The sequence below is a fragment of the Aquarana catesbeiana genome, linkage group LG01 (genome assembly GCF_042186555.1).
Source record: "Aquarana catesbeiana isolate 2022-GZ linkage group LG01, ASM4218655v1, whole genome shotgun sequence".
Taxonomy (NCBI): Eukaryota; Metazoa; Chordata; class Amphibia; order Anura; family Ranidae; genus Aquarana; species Aquarana catesbeiana.
This window is the reverse complement of record NC_133324.1, coordinates 472,677,944-472,694,773: the sequence shown is the minus strand read 5'-3', so window position 1 is coordinate 472,694,773 and position 16,830 is coordinate 472,677,944. Positions and strand designations below refer to the sequence as shown.

The following is a 16,830-nucleotide window of genomic DNA, read 5'->3' as shown; positions in this document are numbered from 1 at the left end:
CTCTGATAAAGTTAATGGTGACTATACAATAACAATGTTAGCTATAAAAATATAAACACGCTGCTTAAATAAGCAAGGATCTCATTTATTTTCCAAGAAAGTAAAAAATGCTAACATAAAACACTAAAAGAATGTTACAGAGCATATAAAACAAAAGAGGCGGGTGATACAATACCGCAAGTCTTCCTTTCAGGTTCAAGTTCTGGCTGGGATCCAGGACAAAGAGCAAAGAGGAGTAACTCTAGCTGGCCACTACCTTTAAAAATCGCACTCAGATACCACCCACACAAACACTGCCCGCCTGTCTAGCACTCTGACAAATGAAAATCCATAAGAGGCCATCCTCTTCTTCTCTTGCCCATCTTCCAGGAAGCATGCTGTAGTCTCCACTAGGGGCACCATTAGTCTATGAATCACGTTTTTTGACCTGGGTCATCTTTCAGTAATAGCTGGCCTTTGATGTTGGTATAAACTCCCCAGGAGGTCTCATCTGGTGCTCCTCTACCCCCCCCCCCATGCATTACATCAGGAGGCCTATGTAAGAACATCCTGTTAGGATATGAATTCCCATTTATGACTCCTTGTCATGAACACTGTACTGGGTAAACTTCCTGTACTGGCATTCCAAGACGGCAATCTCCAACATAGGCCAAATGGCTGCATCAACCACCAGGCAGTAAAACTCCAGAAATATAGGATATTCAACCATGTTTTCAACACGTACAAGTATTTGATTTTGCACAGCCAGGCCACCCTGCTGCAGGAAAAGTACGTGGGGGGGTGTCCGGAACAGGTTAAAGTGTTATTAAACCCACAACAGTAAAATCAGTCTGTATATGCAGTAAAGCATTCTTGTTATAGTCACTGTGGAACCTAAGGGGTTAATACTGTGCATTGTGTAAAAAGCCTGCTTGATCCGGTCTGCTCTGATCCTCCCCTTTTTCCACTGTCCCCAAAACATTTCCTGATAAGATAGAGCTTTTGGAGTCACTTTGCACATGCTCAGTTTGGTGTGTATTGCTAGAGTTTTAATTTTCCTTGGGAGGGTGCATGTGATCAGCACAGGGCCAATCAGCACTGTCCAGAGACGAGGATCAGGGGTTCTGCAGCCTCATAGGACAGTCAGAGGCAAATGAAAACTCCTACAAGCTTTACCAGACACTCATAGAAGTCACAAGACTGCTGTATACTGTTGATGAGAAAAGGTATTTAGCAGTTTATATTTACTAAAATAATTGCATTTCCATGTTCTGTGTACTGTGGGAGATCAGATATAGTGAATGCAGGGTCCTGGTTTTAGTAACATTTTAAATAAAAGTAATAAAATTACTCTCATCCTAAATGTACAGTACGGGACACAGGCAGAATGTTCAAACACCATGTGATGTCCCCAAGCAATGAATAGAATGGGTGGGCAACAATAAGGCAAACAGAACTGTGAAAGCAGGCCCAACAACAACGGTCAGGGGATACAATCCAAATAAATAATGCGCTAATATTAACCTCCTAGTAAGACAGGTGTAACCTCCAAAGAGGTAATAATTAATTAATTAAAAGGTGATAATAAACCATAAGTGATATATAATAAAAAAATAAATAAAACGTGTAATTAAATATAAACCAACATCCTTCACCATAAACGATCCTAATAAAAACCATAGGAATGACGAACACAATAAAATGATAAAATATTAATACACAATACAATGAAATCTTAATGAGACAGTGCACAAATATCTCAGTGAGACAGCATAACACTGTAAACAAATACAATGTCTCTGCTGTTTGATGAATTAGACAAGCCTCAATGAGTAAACCCAGTGACCGATGGTTCATTCATAGATTCAACTACTCATTAGCATGGACTGGCTTCTGGCTCTCAAAAAACTTCCGCAGTATGAAAAACAAAGAAAAAGACCATTGCGCAGGTAGTATAATAAATATTCCCTATGAACTAGGGGTAAACTTCACTCACACTTTCCCGCAGAATGAATTGCATATAATAAGTTCAGTTGCATACAGCTAACAGCTGGGATCTCCTCACACGCCGACAGTGCACACAAAGCACTGCTCGTGACGTCACTGGCTCCTCCTGACGTGTTGCATCACTAGACGTGACTTTTTCAAGGGTGACCATGTGACGGACTTGCTCAATATTTATAGTGTGTGTGCCAGTTGCCATATTGACCAGGGAGATCAAGGCATCATCATGCCGCTATATGCGTCTGCACTTCATTCAAACAACATAATATACCTAAAAAGTAGCAATTTAATACACTTATAAAACATACATAATCCTTACAATAAAACATGTATAGAAAAGATAAATTAAAAAGGTTATTACAACCCCAACCTAAAGCCCATTTTAGGTTGGGGTTGGGATAACCTTTTTAATTGATTTTTTCTTCATATAGCGGCATGATGATGCATTGAACTTCCTGGTCACTATGGCAACCGGCACGCAAACTATAAATATTGAGCAAGTCCGTCACATGGTCACCCTTGAAAAAGTCATGTGTCTAGTGACGCAACGTGTCAGAAGGAGCCAGTGACATCACAAGCAGCGCTTTGTGTGCACTGTCGGTGTGTATGGGGATCCCAGCTGTTAGCTGTATGCAACTGACCTTATTATAAGCGATTCATTCTGCGGGAAAGTGTGAGTGAAGTTTACCCCTAGTTCATAGGGAATATTTATTATACTACCTGCGCAATGGTCTTTTTTTTGGGGACATTGGGGACAATAATAGCTGGAATCTCTTACTCCTCCTCTGCTGCATACACGGCATTTCAATTGGCTTCTTCTTCCAGATTCTGTGGGGGGAATGCTATAGGGAAAGTGTTGCTCGTGAAGTCGACTCACATTATCCGAGCGAATGCTTCCTGGGGCGGGACCTTGTTGGTAAATGAGGGCAGTGACGATATATTCAATATACTTGAGGTAGGTGACTTGTTGGTTTTGAGTTGCTTTTTGGTAGCAGACAAACAAATTAAAAAGGGCCATGTGAAACAGATGACAGGCAACTTTCTTGTACCAGTAACGGGACTTTCTGTTTGATAAATAGGGCTGTAGCATCTGATCGTTTAAATCCACCCCCCATATACATATTGTAGTCGTGGACACATTCGGGCTTTACAATGGGGCCACGTCTTCTTTGGATCTCCACCACGGTGTCATTGTGGATGGTGGAGAGGATGTGGACATCTTTCTTGTCCCTCCACTTCATGGCCAACACCTCCTCGTTCCTCATGAATGCCGATTCTCCCTTTTGTAATTTTTTTGCCAACAGATTTTGTGGGAATCCCTTACGTTTTTTTTTTTTTTTTAAGGTACCACAGGCCGGGGTTCTTTTTACTATAAAGGTGACGAAAAAGGGGCAGGCTGGTATAATAGTTGTCGACATATAAATGGTATCTTTTGTGGAATAGGGGGTATGCCAGCTCCCAGACAATTTTCCCACTGGTTCCAATATATGTGGGGCAATCATGGGGCTGGGGCTGGGGCTGGAGCTGGGAGTCTTTGCCTTCGTAGATCCGGAATGTGAAGACATATCCAGTGGCTCGATCGCATAATTTATTTATCTTCAGCCCATACCTGGCTCTCTTGCTTGGTATATACTGCTTGAAGTGCAGTCGGCCAGTGAAATGTATGAGTGACTCGTCCACACAAATTTTTTGGTCTGGGATGAAAACTTCTCTAAATCGCTGGGAAAAGGAATTGATTAGGGGGCATATCTTGTCATGGTTGGGATGATCTCGGGGAGGGCACTGTGAATTGTCATTGAAGTGGAGAAAACGCATAATCATGTCGTATCTTTTCCTGTGAAATGGGAGGAGGAAGGGGTTGCACAATACCAAGGCTTTTGCAAACATGGACAATTAACTTTTCAACCTTAGCAAGCATGTTGTGTGAAGCTCCCTCTTCACTATTGTGACAATCCAGGGAAGAAAAATCTTCTGCGGTTTTCTCCAATGCTGCCTCTTCATACCTCCAAGACTGGCATACTGGAATCAGACTCTGGTGGAGTAACAGGAGGCATGGTGTTTTTGGGCCCTGGACAAAGATGGCTGTAATCTGTCCAAGAAAATGTGACATACTGTAGATGCAGGGAATTTTGCTTTAGTCAAGTAGGCTGCTTGTTGTGTGCTGGAATTGGAATCGGAGACCTGTGTTAGAGTCGGTTCTTGCGTCGGTACAAGGGGGACACAGTAAAAAAAACAAAAAAAAAAACAAAAAAAAAAAAAAAAAACAAAAAAAAACAAAACAAAACAAAAAAAAAAAAAACACACATGACCCTATTTAAAAACATTTTATGTTCTACATCAGACACAGTGTGGTATCACCACATGTTCATTATTGGTTCTCAACTGTTTTGTGAACTTTTTTAGGATTTTTGTTAGGTTCACTCCTAAAAACTATATATTAAAACATAGAAACCACGTTTGATTCAGGATTGGAAGCTCCATGTTAGAAGCAGTATCAAGAATGATACAAATTTGAATAAAGCAAATAGATCAGATTCTATTTAGCTTCACTGAAATACATCAACATCCTGAACTGGCCTGTTCTATGACTTCCTACACAGATATTTTGATTTGTTAGAGATTTTATACATGCAGACAATAAGAAAAACACCACGATAAATTTTTAAAAACAAAGAATTTTTTTGTATTCAAATTGAGACATTTGTCAAAAATAAGACATTATGGGGAAAGAAAAGCAAGCAAATGAAGTTTCACAACTCCAAAAATTTGTGTAGATAAAAAAAAAATATAAGTTGTACAGCCCCTTTACAAAATTGTATTCCTATCTTCACATTGCAACAAGGAGGCATAACAATACATTAAAATATTCTATAATAGGACTACAAAGATAATGGGGAAATTCATAACACATGAATGCTAAAGCTTCATGGAAAAGCCAAAAGAAAAGTATTATTTTGCTAGAAACCCATATTGTATTCCCAAACTGAAGCCAGATCATTTTAAATACTAGCAAAAAATCTTCCTTTAATCTACTATAACCACATGTAAAATGTGTCATTGATAGTTTTTTTAAAAATCACCATAATGTCCAATTAGCCTCCAGCTCTTTAAGGTGCAGACAAATTGCCGATGTGTGTATTAAGCCTGTAGTGCACAGAACTGCTGGAAGACTGTCAGGATGTGATGGTCCAATTCTCCTGTGAACAACAAGTTTTCCAGTGTCACCATGTACTGCTGGATAATCTGATGATGCTAAAAAAAAAAAAAAAAAAAAAAAAAAAAAAAAAAAAAAAGTGATTAGTGTCATGCTACAGCAGTTTAATTCTGGACCCCCCCCCCCCCCCCCCCCCAACACCAAAAAAAAAAAAAACACAACCATTCAGGAAAGGTTTGACTGACCTGTAGGAAGATTTGCTTAAGCCTTTCTATACAGTTCTTGTACCATGGAGTGATCACATCAATGCCTCCAGTTTCACAGCGTACTAAGTGCTCAGTCAGAATCATGATAAAGCGCTAAAAGAGAATCACCATTACTAAATCTTCTAAACCATGAGTGAGAAAGGAACAGTGAATAAGTTTAGTTATGTTAATTACCTGGAAAATGACAAGGAAAAGATTCTTCTGTTCACTTTGAGCAGACTCCACTTTTTCTTGCAGGCGCTCTATTTGTTCCTCCAGGGGTCCATCCTCCCTTCCACTATCGTCATCATTGTCTCTCTAAAAACAATTACACATATATGCGTCACCTGTCTGTTAAAGCACATTCACTGGCTAATAGGCTGCATACTATTTCCAGGACGTCTCAATGAATAGATATATAATCTTTAGTGTTCTTGAACGTCTATGTGGGTGTCTCAATAATAGCTTTGTTTAAAAGGTTTTATGCTTTTGATTGACTACCATAGAAAAAAAAAAAGAAAAAAAAAAAAAACAAAAAACAAAACAAACATCAAAACTTTATTTGTAGTTAATGAAGACTGATGAGTAGAACTACAATGTTACAATGAAAACCCCACCCCAACAGCATTGCTTGTCTAAAATCAGAAGTTTATTACATTTTTGGAAATATAAATGTAAACATTTGCCAGTCAAACTAGAACAATTTGCAGCTAAATAGAGTCAGAACAACATGGTAATGCCTGTATGGCTTAAGATTTATACGGGCCATCCGAGTTACGAACAACTCCTACTTACAAATGGAGGCGGCGCGATGTCACTGCCGGTCGCTTGCACTCCACGCTGGTCCCGGATACTGCCAACCAGCCACTGCAGTACTGCATGGCCACAAGAGCTCTAAATCACACGATTGCATGCCCAGAAGCACCTGCAACATCCCACATCACTGCACAGGCTGGAGTTACACTTAAAAATGTACTGTTCTGCATTACAAACAAGTTTGACTTAAAAGTGATTGTAAACCCACTACCAAAAAAGCAACTACTACCTTAGATCGAAACCCCCGCAGCGCTCCTCATACATCACTCCAGGTGTTGCTTCCGGGTATCGCGGGCTCTGGTGCTGTGATTGGCAAGAGCCACAATGACATCACTCCCACGCATGTGTGCGGGAGCCCCTGGTAACGGCACACTAACCGTAGCAATGGCACGTACGTGCCATTGCTTCAGTGCGCATGTGCCCATTGACGTTGGCACATGCAGATACAGGGGATATCTCCAAGACCGTGCAAGTTTGGGAGATATCCGGGATAGCTACAGATAAACCTTATAGGCTTACCTGTAGTCAAAAGTGGTTGTAAAGGGTTTACAACCACTTTAACAAACCCCAACTTGTTCATAACCCGGGGACCGCCTGTACTTTAATATTCTGCACCTAGCTGCCTCAATACCCAAGTACCTAAAGCTGTTTTTGCTCGTATCTTCTACGACCCTAAAATTACGGTCCTAGAAAATTCAGTACACTGTATTCAGCATGATGAGGTTTTCTTTCTGAAACCACTTTAGCATGAAAAGGTAGAGTTAACATCAAATTGTCTTATAAGGGGCCTCAGTCCTCCTTCTGAAGGAAATCTATTAACTCTGTATGCACTGGATCCTTATTCAAATCAGATTTGATATAGTTGTAGACACTGGGTTCAGCCAGATACATCCATTGCCTGGAGTTGCAGATTTGGATTTTGTACAGATAGATTTTTCAATGAGCAAAGCATAGCTCACCCATTCCACATTCATGACCCTCAGTGAGCCATGCAGGTAACGATATTTATATTCATCCAATGCTGCCAATGATCACTACTGTAAGTGTTAATTTTTACATCAAATTTAAATTTAGTTTTAGTCGTATTTTAGTCCACTAAAATCTCCAGTACGTTGTAATCAATTGTAATCAACCTCCAGTATTAACTACAAACAGAAATATTGCCTTTTTACACATAGAAGTGCAACGTTAAAATATAAGACAAAAGTCTGTAAACTCTATTAACTGTAATGCTGTTGCACATATTACCCTAATATAAAAATGAACAGTTCTCAAGTTTTCAACAATCAAGTAACATCTTTATAAATAAAACCAAGTTTCATAAACAAGAATATTGCTTTTTGACCACTTAAATTTTAACGTCAAATTTCGATTGTTTGTCAGTCTTGACTAAAATTACATTTTAGTTTTAGTCATATGAATTGAAACTGAATTTTATATTAGTTTCACTAAAACATGCAGCTGCCGAAAACCATGACCAAAATATTTTCGGCAACTAAATTAACACTGCTGTAAAACAGATAATTCTGCCAGTACCAGATGAAGTATGTGCAAATTTAAAAAAAAAACAAAAAAAAAAAAAACAAAAAAAAAAAAAAAAAAACAGTCCCAACTCGACTATACACCTAAGGGCCTTGTGTGGATGAGCTTTTTGTTCATGTCAAAACAGGTTTTGCATTCCCATAAAAGTATATGGGATTGCAAAACCTGCTTAAAGTCGATTGCGGGTCAGGAGATCAGCTGCAGGTCAAATGAATTGTGAATGAACGCAGTAAAGCATTTAAGTATTTTAAACGGATTCCACCGACACAATATCTTAAAGTGATAAAAAAAAAAAAAAAAAAAAGGTTTACAAACAAGAAACATATCATACATTGACAGCAGCGGGAGCCAATGGCTGCGCTGCTATCAATCTATCCAATCAAGAGCCGAGAACCCCAGGCAGAGAAGGCGAGCGTGTCTCCGCTGAGGGCAGGAACGGGCTCAGGATGAGTAAAACGGGGGGATGCATTAAGGTGAAAAAACGAGGGTTTACAACCCCTTTAACCATTTTGTTATTGCTAAACAGCCCTCTATATTAGCAATTACCACATGGCATTAGACCCTTCAGTTGCAGGCTAAAATCCCAGAAATGGCATATTCACCCTCTAGATTACATACACGTTTGTGTTGCTTGGCCAGTCTTTGCTTTGCATCTTCTAACTCCTTCTGTATTCTCTGAACATGTTTGTTCATTTTCCTAATTGTAGAATGCAACGTTTCCCAAATGTACAATCTAAAAGAAAATTCCAAAACACAATTTACATCAGCATTACATTACCAGTTCAGTTGAATGTGAATCAATTCTACTAGTCATGTCCAAAGTAAATAATCTACAGTAGAAAAACATGGAATAGTCAAAAGGTTTTAAAAGTTGCTGGGGGGGGGGGGGGGGGTGACTTGGAGCATAGAGCTGTAAAACGTGTTGTTTCTCTGCAGCTCCTGGTCCCAGAGGTTCCCACGGGGCTCCGTTCTCTCTCCCTCCCAATCCAACCACACAGATGGGCAAGGATAAGTTCAAGGAACCGAACTCAACCAGTGGTGGTCAGGCTGGCAGTGATCTGGGGCATTTTTTCACCCATTCGGCAGCCACTTCTCAGAGCCAGGCAAAATCCAAGAGGGCGCCGGCATCCTCCTTCCCGGCCCGCTTCAAGTCAGCAGGCGCTATTCAGGTGAGCACATGGGGCCGATCTACATTCCCTGAGGGCACTGATCGGCTTGCGTGCCAATCCCACAGCCTTTCACAGGCCTCACTATGCTCCGGGGACGGTTGAGACATAGAATCCCAGATGAGATCCCTCCACACCTATATGCAATCTCTGCCTACTAAAGCGGACTTTGAGCACTATGTGAAACGTATTGAGAGAACTTATAAAGGAGATCACTGAGCTCAAAAAAGGACCTGGGAGTCCGAATGGAGGACATTGAAAACACCACAGACGGTCTTTGTGATGCTGTCCAGTCTCATGAAGAGACTTTGAATTCTCACACCATTTTGCTGCAGCAGTTGATGTATTAGCAGGATGACAGAGAATAGAAATCGCCAAAATATTATAAGGATTCGGGGGTATCCCTGAAACTGTGAAACATAAAGACCTGGCTGGAGCAGTTGCTGCCTTCTTTAACCAGTTACTTCAAAAACCTAAGGACCCTCCCCTCCAACTGGACAGAGTTCACAGTACCTCGGGCCCGAGAAATCCAGAATCATCTTTTTTGCGCGACACACTGCAGGGTGCACTTCTACAAAAGATTAAAGAGGAGATCATGCAGGCTGCCAGCATGCAGGATTCTATTCTGCTGAACGGGACCCCGTCATGCTTTTGCCAGATTTGTCTCGCCAAACATGGGCTATGAGATGTTCCTTAAAACCGCTCACATTATTTCTACAGGAGAAACATCAAGTATCAATGGCGGTTTCCCATCCAGCTTTGGGTCCACGGATTGGCCCTTCACCCCTGTGACTCCTGGTTTACCATTTTTACCGCAATGGCAGAAGCAGGGCAAGAAGAAAAATTCGAGATCTTCCCATAGATCACCAGATTCCTCCCTAACCTGATTTTTTTTTTCTCCCCTTTTCTACTTTTAGTCGGGGCTCATACCCTGCCCTGGCGACCCCTCTAGGTCTGGTTGTATGGTTCTCAATGCTGCTAGAGAACTTTCCTTGTCCTATGTTCTCCTTAAGATTTTTACTGTTTTAGGACATTTTGATACAAACTAAACAGCATTTTGTCTTTTGACACTGCTTACCCTTACAGTCCTATGCCCTTAACTCTGTCACTATAGGGGGTCCCTTGGGGCCTACACAGACTTCAAGTTGCTTGTCATAGAGGGTTGTGTGTTTTGTAGTTAATTTGTTTCCACTTGGGAAACTGGTATTGGGGGCTGTTATGTTTGCTTCACACAACTCCCCCTATAGGTCCCTCAGTGCTCAATTGTGCACTGTACGTATTACAGACAGTTTTATACTATGTTCATATTTTTGCTTTTCTTTTATGGTCTGTTGCTGCTACCTAGTGGCCTGTTATTTAGTAGGTGGTTTCTGTTTCCTACAGTCCAGCCTTCCCTTGTTACTACAGCTTGGAAATGGAAGCCTCGCCTACCTTTGTCTTTGCTCTCTCCTCTCTTTCTCTCCAGATCTTTTACTGCCTCTTTCCCTTAAGCAAACTTGTTACCAGCTATAGATGTGGGTTTTTGTCCCGATAATCCATTTTAATCCTATAGCCATGATGTCCGATAGTGAAATTGCATTACCTTCCTTGAATTGTAGGGGGTTAAATACTTCCGGAGAAGGGGGGTCAGATACTTTATCACTTTCATAAGGCACAGACAAAAAAAAAAAAAAAAAAAAAAAAACTACTACTCCTCCAGGAAACGCATTTTAGAGGTGATCATGTTCCTGTCTTACATAACCATTACCAAACATGGTTCCACAGTACAAACCCGCAAGCTAAATCGAAGGGGGCATCTATAGATTTTCATAAAACATTTAATCCAGAGGTCTTCCATTCATTCACTGACCCCTCTAATCGCTTTATTTTTCTCAAAATTAAAATCTCGCTCCTCCATTTTCACAGTGGCTAATGTATATGAACCCAATCAAGAGCAAGGTAACTTCATGTCTGCTGTTCTTGACAGACTGTTCTCCTTTGGTGGTCCCTGCTTCAAACTCGGTGGAGATTTTAATGTTGCTCCGTCTCCATTCACGGATACCTCCTCTGGTAAGTCTTCCATACCTCACTCTGCACTCACACACATCAAGTCTCTCATGCATTCTACACAACTGGTAGATGTCTGGCATGTAGAGCATCCCTTTGTAAGGGACTAAAGCTACTACTACAGTGGCCCATTAAAAAAAAAAAAAAAAAAATAATATAGTCAATATGACTATAGGAGTGATCTCCCAAACCTTATTGGACCTTCCTATTCAGACGTCTATGGGCAACATCCTATGATCTGACCACGCTCCTGTACACTTGCGCCAGGCATGCTTGCCTGAGGTCCATACAGGCTTTTCCTCATGCTTGAATGACAACTTACTCAAGGACGTGCCTTGTGTTGCAGCTGTCAAATAGGCGATTCACGACTTTGTCGTGGTTTACAGGTCTGACGATACCAGTCCCCTGGTTAAATGGGAGTCTTTGAAATGTGTGATCTGCAACGTTCTTATTCAGCACTGGTCTCATTTAAAGATGGCTAGGTCCGTCGACATTACTCGACTTCTTGCTCTTATAGCCACTCTTGAAACTTCTCATAAGCGTGACTTAGATCCGTCTATTTATGTAGCTCTCTCTAATGCTCGACGTGATTTACTTAGGTTACTCAACTCTTATAGCTAGAGACAAGGACCACAACTATATTCCTTAGCGAACAAGTGCAGACGGTACCTAGCGAGGGTCCTTCACCTTCGCCCTCCATGTCATCCCATACAGCTAATCCACACCGCTGATAAACAGCGGATCTGTAACACTCAGGGTATGTCAAAGGCATTTCAACAGTACTATTCTCAATTATATAACTTGCCCGATTGACTCAGATTCCTCCTCCTCCACTATGGAGGCATACATCTTAGAGACCGCTTTGCCAACGGTGGATTCCCGAGAAGCATCGGACTTGGACAAACCACTGTTGGAAACTACATTTCTTGGCGCCCATTAAAGGCTTGAAATTTGGTAAATGCGAAGATGGTTTTTCGCCTAGGTTTTATGAATCATTTGCCCCAATTCTTGCCCCATTACTGACGGCGATGTTCAATTCCACAGATGATTCTCGCTTTCCCTCTAAAGATCTCTTATCCGCTAACATTTCTATTCTCCTACCTACAGTTATACACAAAGATCAGGTAGGTTTTGTCCCTGGACAGGAGGCTAGGGACAACACTACAAAAACAATTCAAATTATGTCTCTGAACATAAGAGGTTAGGTGAAGACTTGCCTCCTCTCATTTGACACAGAGAAGGCGTTTGACCGAGTTAACTGGCGGTTTCTACATCTTTCTTTAGAACAGATAGGCCTCAGTAAGGCCTTTGTCTCCAAGGTTATGTCATTGTATTCCTGCCCCTCGGCGTCAATATTAGTCAATGGTTCTTCCTCTGAACCATTTTCTATTTCGAATGGAACTCGACAGGGCTGCCCCTCATCACCCTTACTTTTTGTTTTAGTGAGAGCACCTGGTCAGGGGGCCATACATCAAAATGACTCCATTGTTGGCATCCAGACTTCTTTACACCATAAGTTATCCCTCTACGCGGATGATCTGCTGGTTTATGTCCAGCAACACCATACATCCCTACCTTCCTTATTGCAAGAATTCCATAGGTTTGGGGAATTTAGTATCTTTAAATTGAACATGTCCAAGACAGAAGCCCTTGCCATATCCCTATCAGCGGTAACCCTCGCTCAACTACGTTCTAATTTTTCTTTTCGAATGAAGCGCCAAAGGCATCTCCTACTTAGGTAGAACTTCTTTTTAAACTTTCGGACCTTTACACCCGGAACTATGTTCCCTTATTAGCTTGCATACGAAAGGATCTTGATACCTGGAACTCATCCTCCATACCCTGGTTTGGCTGTATAAATACTCTTAAAAAAAATGGGCACGCTCTCTAAAAACTGCTTTATCTTTTCCAGATAGTCCCAATAACTGTCCCTAAATGTTTCTTTGCGCTCTTTCTATAAGTTTTGTTTGGCATCTGGCCTTTCCTGTATGCGTCACACATTATATACCCTAAACTTCAAGGGGGCGTCGTGTTGCCAGGCTTTGAACTCTACCAATAGAGCAGCTGTAATAGCGCAGGTGTTGGAATGGTTTCCTCATCCCTTCCCTAAAGCATCTACAATGTTCAAACAGGACCTTTCCTCACTCGATTTACGGGCCTTCCTCTGGGGTCAAGCACAGGGTCTGCAGGGACTCTCCTCTGTATCTCCTTTAACTACTGCTGCTCTCTGGTTTGTGGTATAAAAGAGGACTGTGCTCCCTCTTGTCTTATAAACCCATTTCCTTATTGTTCGATAACCCCGCCTTGCCTCAGGGATTAGGTTCCTCCATGGTGGGATGTCCGCTGCTGGCTTACTGCCATCGAGTGCAGGGTGTACAAAGATGGCGTCGTGATGTTCAACCTCTTGACGGAGACACGGACCGTCACTTCCATTACCGAATGCGACAGCCCCGGTCACCGATTCTGATGGAACATGTGGCTGTGCCCTGCACCCCTACCAGCTTACCTAGTTCCACTGCTGCCAGCCTGTGGAGGACTCGCTCTCCGCCTGCTGACTTCCGTTTGCGAGCAATGCCGCCTCATTCCCAGGTATCGGATTAGGCATTGGGAGCATTTGTGTGAGTAATAGTACTCACGCAAATGCTCGGTATCAGTACCGATAATAGTATCAGAACAACCCTATGTACAATAAAAATATATTTGTCTCTAAAAGTTGCTAGGACTCATAAGCCTCAAACCATGTGTGGAATAATGTGAATTCTTGAAGTAAAAGCGGAAGTTAAATCACAATGGTAGATACAAGCGTCAAGATACTTTGATCATTGAACACCAAAGAGGGGAGCACATTACCTTGTAAACTCAGGGGCTAACTCAGGTGAAAAAATCCAATTGGCCACGGCAGCACAGTCAACAATCTGGGTCCGTATAAGCTTATCTACAAGAACTGCAGTCATCTGTAAAATACAAAAATAGGTGAAGTTATTTCACATATAAAATTAGGACAAACTATTTTTGGGTGCATAATTTGTCGCATCAAGCCAACAGACAAATTTAAGAGGGAAAATGGAAAGACAATAATTCAGGCATTATAGTAAAAATTTTCAATTGTAAAAGTACAACATTTTTAAAACAAGCTGGTATAGGCCAGCTTTGTCTAATGTTTTTCCTAGTATAGTCCACTTCAGGAAAACATCTCAAGAAACCTGGGGTACAGGAACAGCAGCCTACAGGAGCAACTGACACTAGGAACATAAAACTGAAGGAAGGCCAGTCTGCCTTTGGGCTATAACTCCTCCCATATGCTCAGTTGAAGGGGGAGGTGTAGCTTAAATGGTACCGGGGATGGCCGCTCGAGAGCTGTGCTTCAAATGCAGAGAGAAACACAGTTACCTAAAGCCGCAGCAGCCACCACTTCTCCCCCATAGCGGTTACACTTCCTACCAACACAGGATCATGTGCCACAAGAAAAACAAGCTGGAGGGGCCCCACCAGTCCCAAGATGGAGCCGGCACTCCGTATTGAGTGCTCAAACACGCCCAGCAGCCTGAGCACACCGGCCAATTGTCAGATTCTCCCTTTGATGGCCTGCAACCCATAGAGAGAACACAAAGCCCTCAGCTTCATATTTTGCCTCTCCAAGCCATAGGGCTCCAGTAAGCAAAAAAAAGACTATGGGGCACACAGGACAGTTAACGATGATAAAAGGGGACGCAGTGACTTTCTAGCTGCCCTACCTAGAACAGATAAACCAGTCTTTGAAAACATAATAGGGCTACGTTCACATATATGCAGTGCTGCATAGAAAACTCAGGGGTGCCATTAACTCTTATTGGCATCCTCACACGCTGAAAAACACTCTGCGGTTTACCCCCCCAAATGAAAATTTCATGGTGGAAAAGCACCATGAGATTTCTGTGCGCCTGTGCAGGAACACTTTTTTAAATCTGTTGAGACAGGTGGCAGAGGGGGCTTTAAACCCTTGTGATTGGGGAGGAGCTAAATTTTGCACTGACACACAAAACCTTGCATAACAAAAGAAAATATTTCTGCTGTGAGACAGAAATATACAGAGGGTGCTGTACCACAGGCAAAAAAGGGGATACCCACCTCCTCCAGGAATACTCTCAGACCAGCTGAGTGAAAAAAAAGGTTCTGCACCATAAGAGGTGCACAGCAGGTAAAGCCTGCGTGACCACTTTACTGCAGGCAGAAAGCAAAATAGATTCCAAAAGCGTAATCTGCTGCATGGTGTCGTGCGTGGAGCCAGCTACTACAGAAGAGGGCAGACCAAGGAAGTGGACAATGTAGTGGGTGATGGGAAAGGCTTCCATTCTCAGATCCACCACCTGTGAGGCCCCTTCCCTCTCCAGTTCTGGGGTTAGAGACAGGCTCTAATCTCAGATCTTTGAAGAGGTCCAGCTTCACGGTGCACGTGCGATCCTTAGGACTGAGCTCTCCTTTTGCTCTGTGGTGATGCGAGAGTGCGAGAGTAATCTGACTAGACGGGATGTGGCTTCTATGTCTGGGGATATGAAGTAAGTATCAAGCAGGTGGCACTGAATCACCTAAAAATGGTGCCACAGAGAGACCACCAGTATACTTAATGAACTGAGAAAACCCCTGCATTAGGCAGGAAGTGTTATAGCCTTAAGAGGGCTGGCCTTCAGTTTTCTATGTGCCTAGTGTATTTCTCCTGAAGGCAGCAGTATAACCATAGGTTTCTTACCATCAAACTGTATCCCTCTATGGATTGGGGGGGGGATAAAAAATTGTTCGCATCCAAGTGTGTCATTATACAATGTAAACTAACATTCTATTTAAAGTTAACGTGGTGTAAACCAAGATCCGAATTTGCTTCCCACGATTTAACACCCTCTAGACTATAAATTAACTGTAAGGGGGCACTTACAAAGTTTAGTCAACACATACTTACATGACCATAACCACCACATTTAGAAAACCATGGTATGTGCTATGCCTTCTGCACAGACAGGCATATGTATACAATAGATTCACCACACCAGCACCCATAATTGACATATCACTGCTGGATTTTGCTTTTAAACAAACCCTTAAGAGGGCACCCTTTTTCTAGACATCTAACTCCTCTCAAAATCCATACCTGGGGATGGTTTTTCCAGACATCATAAGCGACTCTCAGAACATGAAGCTTCCCTTCTTCACTGTCAGTTAGTGCTTTCAATACTTCATGAAATCTTAAAAAAAAAAAAAATGAAAAACACACTAAATATGTAAACAGTAAATATTCTGAAAGTCTGTAAAAAAAGGTATGCACTACAAAACAGATAATCAAATTAATTAACTGGTCCTACTTACTTTGCAAGTGCACTAAATGAATGACTGAAAGATTTACAAGCCAGGTTGAGCAGGCACTGCAAAAAAACTTCTATTTTGAGTGGATTAAAGCTGATTCCTTCATCTACAAGCACAATGAAAATTAAAAAGATTAGAAAAGCAAAGTAAAATCACACAAAGTATTGATTTGTCTATAAACTGCCACATTCCTCAATTTATTCTGTCCAGTATGCAATAGGATTTATCTAAAAGCATGGTGCTGGAAAACCAGGACATACTTACCATCATCATCATCTTGATTTGGATTTGGTAAATCTTTTAAAATATTAAAAATATCATCATTCACGGCCTTATTTTTGATAGAATTTGTCAAAGTCACAGCAACCGCATATCCAGGTAGAGCACCTGAAATGTAAACAAAACATCATAATCATTCCCAATATGTGTCAACAGGTACTAGGGGAAAAAAATAAAAAATTGGGGATTCTGATTGTAATATCAAAAACAAGTTTACTACAACTAGATACATCACTTAAAGTGGTAGTAAATTTTAATCAGGCTT

General features: G+C 41.5%; 1 protein-coding gene across 1 annotated transcript in view; it reads right to left on the bottom strand.

Annotated features, from left to right (window-relative positions):
• Window positions 1–4,642: 4,642 nt before the first annotated feature.
• Window positions 4,643–16,830, bottom strand: part of NCBP1 (nuclear cap binding protein subunit 1) — a 78,966-nt gene continuing 66,778 nt past the window's right edge. Inside the window, exons 16-23 of the mRNA XM_073591245.1 lie at window positions 16,551–16,673; window positions 16,290–16,392; window positions 16,075–16,168; window positions 13,803–13,906; window positions 8,359–8,473; window positions 5,578–5,700; window positions 5,383–5,496; window positions 4,643–5,235 (exon numbers count right to left, since the gene is read on the bottom strand). Of these exons, the coding sequence (XP_073447346.1) occupies window positions 5,122–5,235; window positions 5,383–5,496; window positions 5,578–5,700; window positions 8,359–8,473; window positions 13,803–13,906; window positions 16,075–16,168; window positions 16,290–16,392; window positions 16,551–16,673 (890 nt within the window). The 3' untranslated portion in view covers window positions 4,643–5,121. The remainder of the gene's footprint in view (window positions 5,236–5,382; window positions 5,497–5,577; window positions 5,701–8,358; window positions 8,474–13,802; window positions 13,907–16,074; window positions 16,169–16,289; window positions 16,393–16,550; window positions 16,674–16,830) is intronic.